Source organism: Trichoderma atroviride, chromosome 4 (assembly GCF_020647795.1).
Source record: "Trichoderma atroviride chromosome 4, complete sequence".
Taxonomy (NCBI): Eukaryota; Fungi; Ascomycota; class Sordariomycetes; order Hypocreales; family Hypocreaceae; genus Trichoderma; species Trichoderma atroviride.
The window spans coordinates 1,937,670-1,949,981 of NC_089403.1; the positions used below are offsets into that span (position 1 = coordinate 1,937,670).

Below are 12,312 nucleotides of genomic sequence, written 5' to 3' on the forward strand. Positions count from 1 at the left end.
ATGAGGAAGAAAGCGGATGAATTTGCTTCCAGGGAAAAAAGGAATTTATCAGGGTAGCAAATATCGGGCGTGCAGCTGGCAGTCGCGACTGAGCGTGGCACGTGTGAACGTTTGATATCAGTTTCATTTCAGTCTAACTTGGCTTTATCATCACTTGCTGGCCTTAAATGAGAATGAAAGAAATAACAAATGAAATACAATACAGCAAAACACCATAAAACAAATCAACAATCAACATGTTACACGATTGCCTAGATCCTCACTCCGCCCATTCCGCGTGCAAGATTTTCAATCTCTGTTGCGTACCTCGTCCCTTCTACGGCCTGGTGATTCCGGCCTCCTATTTTGGCTCCACAATCTGGACACGATGCGACTTCCATCGCCATACCACATTCCCCAATCGTAAAAGGATGGTTGTTCTCACATACGTACCAGTGCCCTGTCCCATTAAACTCTCTCGACATTGCCTTGTACACGGATCGCATCTCCTCAGCTGTGACAGGGCGATAGATCCCATCGCTAACCATAATCTCAAGGCGGTCAATTTCATCCTTGAATACTGCCGTAGATGGATACTTCTCCATCAATACACGGGCCCTTTGAATGTGTTTTAGCGCCTCTTCTTTCAGATTCTCAATGCTCTGCTTATGAGCAGCCCACATGGTAGTGATCTTGCCAAATGATGAACATAGTACACAGAGTTGCACGGCGAAAATGTGCCCCTGAACCTCTTCTCTCGAATACACGTATTTATGAGACAATTCGATGAGACGAACGGAATCAGTCCAATGACCTGATAAATCCAGTTTGAGCTCTGTCAGCTCCAATGCTTTTTCTTTAGCCAGGCTCCGGAAGTCGAAGAGAATGGCAAGGTCGCATTTGAGCAGCAGCGTATCTGCAAGAAGAGATCCCTTGATTTGGTTAATAGAGTCATCAAATCTGAATTCCCCGTGAGTCTTGTTTTGGCGATTGGCAAATAGAACGAAATCAGCTACTCGCTGAAACGGCTGCTCTTCCCTTCTAACATCGCTTGCGTATGAGCCAATCTTCCTCCATAAGTCAATGATAGAGTGATACCGGCCGTTATCCGTAATCCTTTCCAACTCTCGAAGTTGTCTTAGTCTCGGGGCATATTGCGTTAGTTTGCCCTCTCTGACTGTTGATGAGGCTGTCTTGGTCTTCTGCTGTTGCCCAAGCTTTTCTTGCTCTTCCAGCAGACGAGTTGCCAACGAGAGATATTGCCCGTGAGACCACTCGATGAACTTCTTGGTTGACTCATCGAGCATGGCTCGTCGTACAATACGCCCATATCTAGCGATATTTCGGAGTTGGCCCCGGCAGGTAGCACAAACTGGGGTCCCTGAGTCGTCCAGCGAGAAAGGCTCAGACGCCTTGCCGAGCCGTATCGGATGTCCATCCATATCCACATCGTAGTACGCCGCCATGCCCATCTGGCCATCCATAGACGAAGTAGTCAAAAAGTGCCCACAATCCGGGAAAATACAGGGCTCCTCGTCTAAATCAATTTCGTGGTATTCCTTCATCTCGAGAAAGTCAACGCATAAAGATTTGATGTCTTTGGTGGCGCATTGTTGGCAAAAGCGTTCATTGGGACAGGTCTCTCCACAGAGCGAAGGGCCTGCAGTCTAGCATTAGCTTTGGGGTAAAGTATATGGGAGATTGTATGGCTATATGACTTACATCGATGACCACATCTCAGTACCTTCTCGCACCGCTTGGAACATGGAACCCAGTCGCATGGCGCAGCACACGGCATGGTACAGCTTGTGTGAGGACAGCTGGAGTGGCACGTACTCTCTGCGCAGGGTGCGCAGGGCTCATTGCACGCCTTGTTGCATTTTGAATGGCCGCAACGCACTTCACATGGCTTCTGGCAGGGGGGGCACTTGTCGTCGCCGTGGCAAAGCTTAGAACAGCCGTGGCGGCACGTCGAATAGCCACGACCGCAGATCTGTTCGCAAATACCGTGGTTCTGCTCTGTAATCTTACCCTCTTCTCGAGTATTACACTGGTGGCAGAGACTATTGCAAGTATGGCCACACTGACGGTGATGGCCACACCGAGCAGTGCAACGATATCTAGCAGCCGTGACATTTTCATGACACGGAACCTCGACTTCATGATTGCAGCCTGGCACAGTTCGTCTGACGAGAACTCTACACCGAACAGAGGCGGGCTCTTGGTTTTCCCAACATTTTGCCGAAGAGAGCCTGTGGCCGCATGGAAGAGCAAGGTCGATATTATCTAACTGGAAGTAGCATCTGTCTGGGCACGCATCGCCACATGCTCGAGGACAAGGATGGCTGCAGCCTTTTTGTGGCCTGGGGCACGGCTCAAGACATTTAACCGCACTGTGAAGAAGATCAGAATGACATCTTCCAGTACATGAGTGACCGCAGTGAAGCCTTTTATCACATGGCAGGTTACACCCGCTCTCTGGAGAGAAAATGACGAAATGATCCGGCTGCGAAACTTGGATTGGAGTGTCAGGATGTCGACTGCATTGAAGTTCCAAGCTTTTGCCGACTAGATTTTGAGCACTAAGCATGTTGATAACCTCTTCCCACATGGGAACGTTATGGTACGTATCAGAGTTGCCGATGATGTACATGCCGTGTTTTGCGCGCGATAACAGGACGTTGATTCTGTTGGAAGTGCTAAGGAATCCGCATTTCTTTTGCTGATTGCTCCGAACAAGAGAGATGATGATAATCTTCGCTTCCTCGCCCTGAAAGTTGTCAACTGTCGCCATCCTAACGCTCTTCAGAAGAGTAGATTTGGCAGGCTGTTTTTTCAGGGCTATGGGCACAATCTGGTCTTTATTTTCAAAATCCTCCAGCTCTGCGAGGTCGCGATCGTTGAGGCAGATCTCGAACATGGACTCCATTCGGCGTCGGAGCTTGTGTAGTTGTCCCAAGTACGGCGTGATGACCGCGACGTCCTCTCGAGCGTACTCCCCTTGTCTTACGATATGAGACAGGAGAGACACGGTCATTTCAACTTCAAAATCATTTGAATGCGAGGTATTCAGGGGGTCATGACTAGCCGCACCAGCTTCCAGTTGATCGTGGTGAAGCCAAAATAGCCTCTCTTTCATACCTACAACTGCCGGGTAGTTCTTTACGTTCTCCCCATCTTGTAGAGATGGATACAAGGTGGATCGAATCAGCTCAGATATCGATGGGTGCATCCGCCTTTGTGTTTCTAGTGTAGAGTAGGGAACGCGTAAATCCGTCAAGTGTGGTGGCTCAACAAGTCTTTCAAATAGTGAAGTGTCTAGAGAATACTGCTTTCCTCTAGGATTCGTGCTCTGTAGCTCATAATTTTGGATCTGTGGGCGAAGCTGAAGGTGGTCGCCAATCAAGATGGCATGCTCAATTGAAGGAAGCAGAGCCGTTAGAATGTGAGCCTCCAAGACTTCACCAGCCTCTTCGCAAAGCATGACCTTGCTTCGTAATTTTCGGAGAAGATGAAGATTCTTTGCCAGACCGGTCGTTGTGACTCCAATGATATTGGCTTGGTTGAGGCAACGCAGATCCACATCGCTGCGCACGCGGTTACGGCGCTCTATCAGTTCGGCATGTTTTTCCTGCAGTCGCGCAATGGTGCCAACGAATGAAGCTACACTGTTCGTCACCCAGTATTGATATAACGCTTGGCGCTCGGCGTATGACATGGTGAACAACTCAGTTTCCTTTAAGATCTCGATATCTCGACAACGATTACTGTGACGGGAGCCTCCTTCCAGCCACTTTCGTAGGATTGTCTGAGGTTTATCAACTGTCTCCCATCCGTCTTCGTCGAAGCCAAATAGCGTATCATGATGTCCGGGGAAAACCTGGGCAAGATACTTTTTGAGGGAATTTGGCGAATTGGACGTCGATAATGCACGGAGCGAGCCTTCGATGCCGGCCGCTATATTGTCAAGCTCAAGGCCCACAGTATAAAGGTTTCTCTTTTCTGACTTTGTGCGGTCGCCTTGCTGAGAGACAACTCGTAAATTCAGAGCTTGCAACCTCTCTGATTTTGATCGAGACCCTATACGGATAATGTTGCTAATGCCGTCGTCAAGAAGATGTTCAAGAAGCTGATCCAAGGCATGATTGGTGTAGCAGACACATAATATCGGTCCTAGGGTGCATTTTCTCTTGTTTGCCAATAGGATTTTAATGATCTTTTCTCCCGTGAAGCTTTTACCGGTACCTGGGGGGCCTTGAATGAGCGACAATTCTCGAGAAAGGGTATTCAAGAGAGCGGAAGCCTGTGTGACATCAAGAGAGGTCCGCGACTTGACTATTTTTGGATCTGGGAGATGCTGAGGCGAAACCAGAAATTCGGTGCCATCATTTGTAAGGCATCCAAGGTCAAACGCGAAATCAGCCGCCCTAGCGTACTGCGGCGGCTGAATTCTGGCTTCTGTGGATTCGATATCCGTTGGCGCCAATAGATCGATAAAGGGCATGTATGGCTTTTGTCTCATTTCCTTAAGAGCATCAAGCGTATGCTTGAACGATGCTAGAAGGATGCCGGGAAACTCCACAAGATATCTGTAGCCCGACCGGCCTTTCGCCTGGTACCAGTGGAGAGCTTGAGTTACAGCATCTGGTGTGGCGTCGATAAGCTGCAGATTTACGTATAAATAGTCTTCTTGATCAGAGAGCGTCAGCTTGGGCTCTGTAGAAGAATCATTTGCTGTTTTCTTTTCCGTTCGAATCTTTTGATCACTTTGGTTCCTTAATGTCGACTCAGACACGGTGCAAAACATGATCGCATCAGTTCCGTCAATGACACAGACTAGCGCTCCGACTTGTAGACGTTTTGATCTTTCCCACCAGTCCCTCCTTTGTTTAGGATTCAGTGATGGGACAGGAGGAGGCTGATCACAGCGGACAACAAAGTCCAGGCCGGTGTTTTTTTCGAATCGGATGTTAATAAGCTTAGCAGAATCGTATGTATATGTGCGTAAGGAATTATTGTTTGTTTTATGACTGGCCTTGTTGTTGGAACTACGAATGCGTTCCAGGGCGCCACGAATCGCATCACGTAGCTGGCCAACTGTATCTTCTCGTATTAAACGAAATTCTCTGTCTAGCCGTCCGCTAATGCCAGGAATGTGCCATTGAGAACAATCGTTTACTGGCAAATATTCTTCTCGTGGCGACATGATCTCTTCATACGTGGGCAAGACCTTTATGTTGACTATATCTGCCTCGTCGTTGTCGTGCCTTGGCCCTCCAGCTGAGAGATTGCCAGGCAAATCTCGAGCCAAAACAAATATTTCTTGAGTGACGGCACTGTAGCTCTGGACCTCCAGATTCGACATGTGGTTTCCGATCTGAAGACGTTGGCGGATATAGTGAAGGTGTTTGGTAGCCTGAAGACGAAAAACCATGTCTTTTGGTTCCGCCGATTCTTCCAAGGGGCGAGACAAGCTATTCGCGAATGTTGAAAAGTCATTTTTGATGATATTAGTGGTGTTGCAGTCTAGCATCTTTGCCAATACTGCAAGAGATAGACCAGCTGCCTCTACAAGAGACACGTGTGTAGAGTTGAATTGCCACAGCTGAAACAGCGAGTCGATGTACTGAAAGAGCTTGTTCATCCTAGATCCCCCCACTCCAACCATGTAATTAAGGATGGTGGCGACCTCTGTTTCTAACACGGCCGAATCAACGACGCGGGCGTGAGTCACCAGCTGGAAGAGTGGCTTGATTTCTGTTTCCCAGAGTTGAGGTCCTGCTGTCAATTGGCTTGCCATGAAGATGTGCCTGTCTATCACGTCCTTGATGAAAGAGAGGCCAGTTTCAGTGGCAATAAGCTTGATTGCCTCTTGGGCAGCGCCGACGTCTCCATCCATGAGCTCGAGGGCCAGGCTGAAGAACTGACCGACGATCTGAAGGGATGGCCGAGCAGAGCCATCTCCTCTTTGCAGCAACTGCTTCCATTTGACTAACTTTCCCTCTGGAGCGTGGTTTCGGCTGTTTCCAAAAGACTTCATCGGAGCATTGGATTGCCCCTTATTGGCAGAATGGCCGCCTTGTGCGCTTCCAGTGTCATGTGAAAACTTGCATCGCGCTCCAAACTTGCAACTATTGTTTCGTAGGAAAAAGAAGCATGGTTTGACAGAGCCGTCCGATGGCGTAGTAGGAGGGGTGGGTTCATTGTACCTAATTGTTTCGTGAGCAAGAAAATGTGTATCTAGGCATATGTAAGACTTACTTGGTATTTCTCATCATTCTCTTGGCTTTCAAGGTCAGCGAAGCTTGAGGTGAGAGACTTCAACACGAATTTCAAGAGATTCCAAGTAGATAGGGGCTGTTCAGTGCGAGCAGGGAAAGCTGAAATGTGGGAAAATATCCCACAGGAGCCTGTGCTGATGATGAAAGAAGGGAATTTGAAGAGGAAGAGAAGAGGGGAATTTGAAGAGACAGATTTACCAGGCGTGTTTTTTTTCCCTTGGGCGAGAGCCACTTGGCCGGCGCCTGTTGGCCAGCAGTTGTACAAGCCATACATGCATCTGCAGCCTCGCACCTCTAGGCACCCGTAGGCCTCCCGCAGTGCCAACGCAGACGGCCGTCATCCAACCAAATGCAATTATTGTGACGTAGTTCTGAGGACCTATTGAAATGTGTGAGAACTTTGGTCGCGAGACGGCGGGTCAGCGTCGAGATGCTATTCTTTCAGTCGCACGTTTAGCATCCTTCATGTAGTGATGTGATGCGCAACATCCAACATCAACCGCTGGGATGCTGCAAGATCAAAATCATATTCAAATAGCAGTAGAAAAAATGAGACGATTATAGAAAAAGAAGGAATGAAGGAAAGACAGAAGGAAAGAAAAAGTTATCTAGTGCACTGACTAAGTTATACAATAACCAAGATATAATTCAACAAGGCAGTCATTCTACATCTAAGAGTATCTAAATTCCTGAGATACACTGATTAGCGGCAGTAGAGTCAGTAAAGCAGTAGAAGCAGTAGAAGCAGTAGAAGCAGTAGAAGCAGTAGAAGCAGTAGAAGCAGTAGAAGCAGTAGAAGCAGTAGAAGCAGTAGAAGTCTATATACATGTATGCGATAGGTACATGTAGTCGGAGTGCTAGATGATAGGTAGAACAGAAGAGTGATTATCCTTAATTAATATATAGATATATATCAAGCTTCCATCTCGAGCGCTGGAAATGCTAAATATCCGCCTGGTAATTCTCGCATCTAGTTAAGCTGACGTTTCTACCTCAAAGACATCATCCGAGGCTTCCTCCCATCTCGACAAACTACCAAAATTTCAGGTAATCACGCACTCTACAGCTATATCTGTTAGATTTATTCAGTGGAATCCGAGAAAAAAACACTCACTCCTATATTTGATTACCATCTTATGAAATCTTGATCTTCTTGGCCTGTTCGCGCAGTCTTACTCAACTGGCCAAAAGTCTGACCACTCTACAGTATGCTACCCTGAATTGTAAAACTCCATGCTTTTCAAATCTCCATGATTTACTTTTTCGACATTAATACAAAACAAAATTCGCGTGAATGAAGTGAATATATTACAGTGCTTCTGCACTCTAATATTGCATGATGTACTTCATTATGGAAGAAATTAAGAGGTGCTCTATATACTGCTTTGACTCACAGGTAGAGAGAGGTCTCTCATACATGGAGCAGTATGAGACATAAAACACTCCCTCATTACTTCCAGTCCGCGGACAAATAAAGTATAAAGAATACGTTTACAGAATTTCTTTTACAACATATCATTTAAGGACTCTACTTCGGAGCTTACTGTGCATAGAACGGCCGCAAACTCTCAACCCCTGGCCATATATATCTTCTGTTCTGTATCTTATTACGAGTCCAGCAAGCATTTCCATGTTCCGGCTGCTTTCTTTCAATATCCCTTACGTTTATTACCATATCGGTATTGGATAAGATGGCAAAACTTGTTTCCTCTCTTATGAGTTTACTCTACTCTTGGACGTCCTTTTACAATTCCCTGATGGGACTCGAAACACTGAGCAGCCTCTCGCGGTCACAAGGAAGTTCTCGAGCGTTCCAGCTGTCATCACGGAAAAAGGACACGGCCTTTTTCTACCTCGTACAGTAGCACTGGGTACGGAGCAGTCAACTAGGTTCTGCTTCCTTCACCCTCGTGACCAAAGTAGCCCAACAACGTTACCAACCCAACATACCTGCTTGTCCTCCAAGCGAGCTGTTGGCCGACGGCTCTCTCTTATCAGCCGCACAATGAAGAAAAAGCTATTAATAGCACGCCGGATGAGATGGCGACATGACCCTCCACTCATCAGCAATGAACGCTTCTTTTCCCCGTTTGAAGTCGCAAAATGATAACGATGAGTCAGCGATCAGTCTGGCTGTGAAGGACTCGGCGAGAGGCTACATGTCTTTGGGTATTCCATAGAGACCACGACGTGACGCCTCTCATCAGCCACCGGCAAGGTGGCAGATATTACAGAGCAATCTCAAAACATAAACAAAGACGTTACACGTTGCACAGACATGAGGCCCTCGGTTAAGCGACTTGGACAGTTGCGCCGTGATATAGGTACAATTCTCCACTCGCCACCTTAAATAAAAACGCCGAGAAGGCCCTATCGGCGCCGCGTACATCATCAGCTGAGGACCAGAGAAAAAAAGCCTGGGGGAAAAAAAAAAGGCGGCCGAATCTGAAAGTGCCTCCGGAATGAAGCCGTGATTACCGATCTCGCATTATACGTATCTTTTCCAGCGCAAGAAATGTACAAATTCGTTATAAGAAAAGTATGTATAGCCACAGCCTTATCTATATGGTGGAGATGCAGGTAGAGGCCAAATGCCATTTAGAATCCTACAAGATGGCTTGGCCATTAAATATCCTCAGCTCCGGGAATTGTGAATTTTTAGAGTAAAGGCTGGTTAATTAAACGGCTAAAGCCATGCATATTCCGTCGCCTTAGAGGCACAAAGTTTATCGGATTTGACAAGCTAGTAGTAGTAGTACCAGTACTCGTAGCAAATACAAATTGAATGGCGTCTGCTTGTACTGGGACATTGAGATTGTAATACTAACACCAGACAGAGTCTGGATGGTTAATTATCAGTTACTTTGCACTGTACTTTGGCCATCTGATTAAGGCTTGGCAACCCCATATAAGTGTCTCCATAGATTAATAACAGCTTGACCCTGACCCAGTTCTATCTGCTGCCATATCAATAGCGGCCCCCAATTGAAGCTGGAACAAAAAGAACGACCAGTCAATGCCCCCCCAAAAAGTCCGGCCGAGACACTGAAAGTGGAGAGGCCGTGGGCGTGGGCGTGGGCGTGGCTTTCTCCCGCCAAGGCTGCCATTACAGTATAGCTCCTAATTGGCCTACAGTAATTGGGGAGAGGGCATCTCAGCAGAGGCGTGGCTGCATCGGATAATATTTCCGAGAATGCGTTTCTCTTCCAGTGTGTGTGTGTGAGTGTGAGTGTTGCTTGTGGTTTGTATTGCAATCCCTCCTTTTCTGCTGCCCTCACCGACGAGGCATTGGCTACACCAATGAAATCCAGCAACGGCCCTATAAACGCCCCGAACAGGGTAGCACAGCTTTTCCGAGAGGGAGGTTTCATTAACGAGCAGAATGCAACGGAATCATCCGAGTGGTTGCGCGCGTCTCCGGCGTCAATGAGCAGCTCCCCAATCAATCCTGCTGATCCTTGGCGCTTTTGAGGCTATACCTGGGCTACCTACCACTTGTGATTAGGTAAAACGAGACCAGCAAAAAAGACCCAAATGCTACATGCAACCGTGTACCAACAGAAAATATTCCGAGAAACCAGTCCATCGGTGTGCATGGATGGGCAAGCTGGGCCAATCAATCCGGAAGTTGACGCTGGCCCGTATCGGTCCTTCGACGAGGCGAGATTGAAACGTCTATTGCATAGCGAGCTATGCCTAGTGTAGCGGAGCTTTGCTTTCTTCACATGCCTCGCGGCGCTCTGTGATTTGCTTGATGTGAGCTGCTCTTCACCTGCATCTCCAGCTCCTTCTCGGTGTTACTACCGAGACCCTTGTAGGAGAATACCTGACGGTGGTAATTGTCCGTGACGCCTTGGCCATAAGGTTACTTGAAGGAATTCCATCTCAATGCCCCGGGGCTGGTGCCTACAAAGCATCAGCCAGTTCACCCCGTAGCCAGGCATGGCGTAAGTAAGTAATGCCACAGGGAAGCACAGTGGGAGTACCTATTTCCTAGGTGGTGAAGCTCCGTCTGAGGTTGCATTCTGCTGCCTTGCTGGGTTAAGAAGGATGAGGTAATCTCAAATGAAAGAGCGCCCGCCGCAATTATGAAGTTTGATTACAGTATACATGCTCTCTGGCTGTGCCCCGTACGAGCAAGCAGCTGGAACGGAGTATTCGCTACTTTAACGGAGTATTTCTGGTCAAAAGGCGGCGCCGATGCGACCTTTGGCGTGCTGGTAGTCGCTGGGGCTACTCCGAGCCCGCCGAGATAGGAATGCCAGGTATGGAGACGAATTGGCTGCTGTCTATCGCTCACCTTGATCTTCTCCTGGATGTGTCCTGTGTACGTCACCGGGGTCCGGTTTGGGGGCCGGAGGGTTCGGCATCACGTGACGATCACTTTTATGCTGCTGGACTTCCCAGGAGGCTTATCAGGAGGCTTATTTGACAGTGTTTCTGGGACCCTGAGGCCATTTTGGTTTGACAGGTGGCGGCTGATGTATACAAGGCCTGTTGTCTCCTTGTTCTTCTGGAAATTTCGTACATTAGAAATAGATCATTGTCAGCAAAGACAAAGCAAAAAACTCAAGCTCCCCTTGACCTTGACCTTGACAGGTACGGGGGTTTGCAAGATCGCTGCTCGATGCCGGATCACAGTTTGCAATTCGAAACGGCCACAGTGCTCCAAGGCCCGCCGCTGCGGGCGATCCAGAGAGCTTTCTTACATGCAATGCCAAACCTACTGCCTCCTACATGTACCTACCTCCTACCAATGTAGGTAGGCACCTGAATCGAGATATGCCCGGCGAAGGCGACGGCCTTATTTTTCCCTCGCCTGACCGAGGCGTCATATGTGCCATCTCCCGGCAGAACCAGTTTTTTTGACACGATTCAGGAAATCTGCTTTTTTTCCCCGGCCATGCTGCTTATCATTACCCAATTTAGGGATCAACAAGTTACCTACTCTGGACGCCTGTCGACGGATTTAGGTAGGCAGCTAATTAGAAAGGGGGAGGCGGCTTCGGTAGTTTTTCGATGAATTGATGATTTCATGATCATCCCCATCTACCGAGATGCCATGAGGGCAGCAGCACCGGCGCCTGGTCCGTCAAGACCAGGTTGCTGGCATGTACTCTAACTGGAGAGAGGCAAAGCATGGAGATGCGACGTAGCACCACCACCACCAACACCAGCACCATGCCGCCCATCTTATTGTGCAACGTCTTGCCAAACCCAAAGACTTTGAGCCGTGGTTGGAGTGGGGGTCCTGCTTCTCGGGGTAAGGGCATGGATGGACTGGACCAGTCACCATTCACTGCCGTCGACCTGCTCTCTCGTGTTTGGATCGACAACTCTATGAGACACCAAAACGGCCGGAGTAGGGCCGCGGTGGCTTCCTCCCTCCTGCGGCGTCTCGTCTCTTGGTCCCTTCTGACGCTACCCTTACAGGACCCCGACAAAGCTGCAGCTTTATGCCCAGTTGCTCATTCTCCAGCCCTATCCGTAGTGCACGGAACAATATGTATGTGTATCCGTGTCTCGATCTCCATCGCTAAGGGATAATTCGACCGGGACAGACTGCCTTGCCGCAACGCCACGGCTAGGATAGTAGCGCGACGGACGTCGGCTGCATGGACAAGAACAGATCCATGGAATAAAGGGCTGGACACTTCCGATGTGGTTCTCTGGATATGTCCGTGTAAGGAGTAGGTAGACTGTGTACGTATGTAGGTAGAGAGGCCATCCCGTAGTCGTCATCTCGTCTTCATCGACCCATGGGACCAGCTTGTCGACCGCGATTGATGAAGCGCCGTTGAGATTTACCCAGAAGGCAGTAGTAGTCGTACTATGTATGCTCTCATGTTATCGTTACCCAGATAGGAGGAGATGGAGAGATAATGGGAGATGAGATAGCAGACTCTGGCACCCTTGGACTACGCATGACGTTCCAATTCCACGCAATAGCCGCGCTCGGGAAAAAAAACCGACGTCGGGAATTGAGTTGAAGTCGCTGGCGGCTTTCGCACAAGGCAAATGAATCAAGGCGGTTTCATGAATGGGCGCTTGC

General features: G+C 48.4%; 1 protein-coding gene across 1 annotated transcript; it reads right to left on the reverse strand.

Moving 5' to 3' along the window:
• Positions 1-113: 113 nt before the first annotated feature.
• Positions 114-6,454, reverse strand: TrAtP1_007958 (uncharacterized protein). Its single transcript, XM_066113734.1, has 3 exons — positions 6,241-6,454; positions 1,702-6,188; positions 114-1,639 (listed from the first exon to the last, which is right to left on the reverse strand). Exons 1-3 carry the CDS (start codon positions 6,255-6,257, stop codon positions 252-254), a joined length of 5,892 nt encoding a protein of 1,963 aa, XP_065969822.1. The 5' UTR covers positions 6,258-6,454; the 3' UTR covers positions 114-251.
• Positions 6,455-12,312: the final 5,858 nt, after the last annotated feature.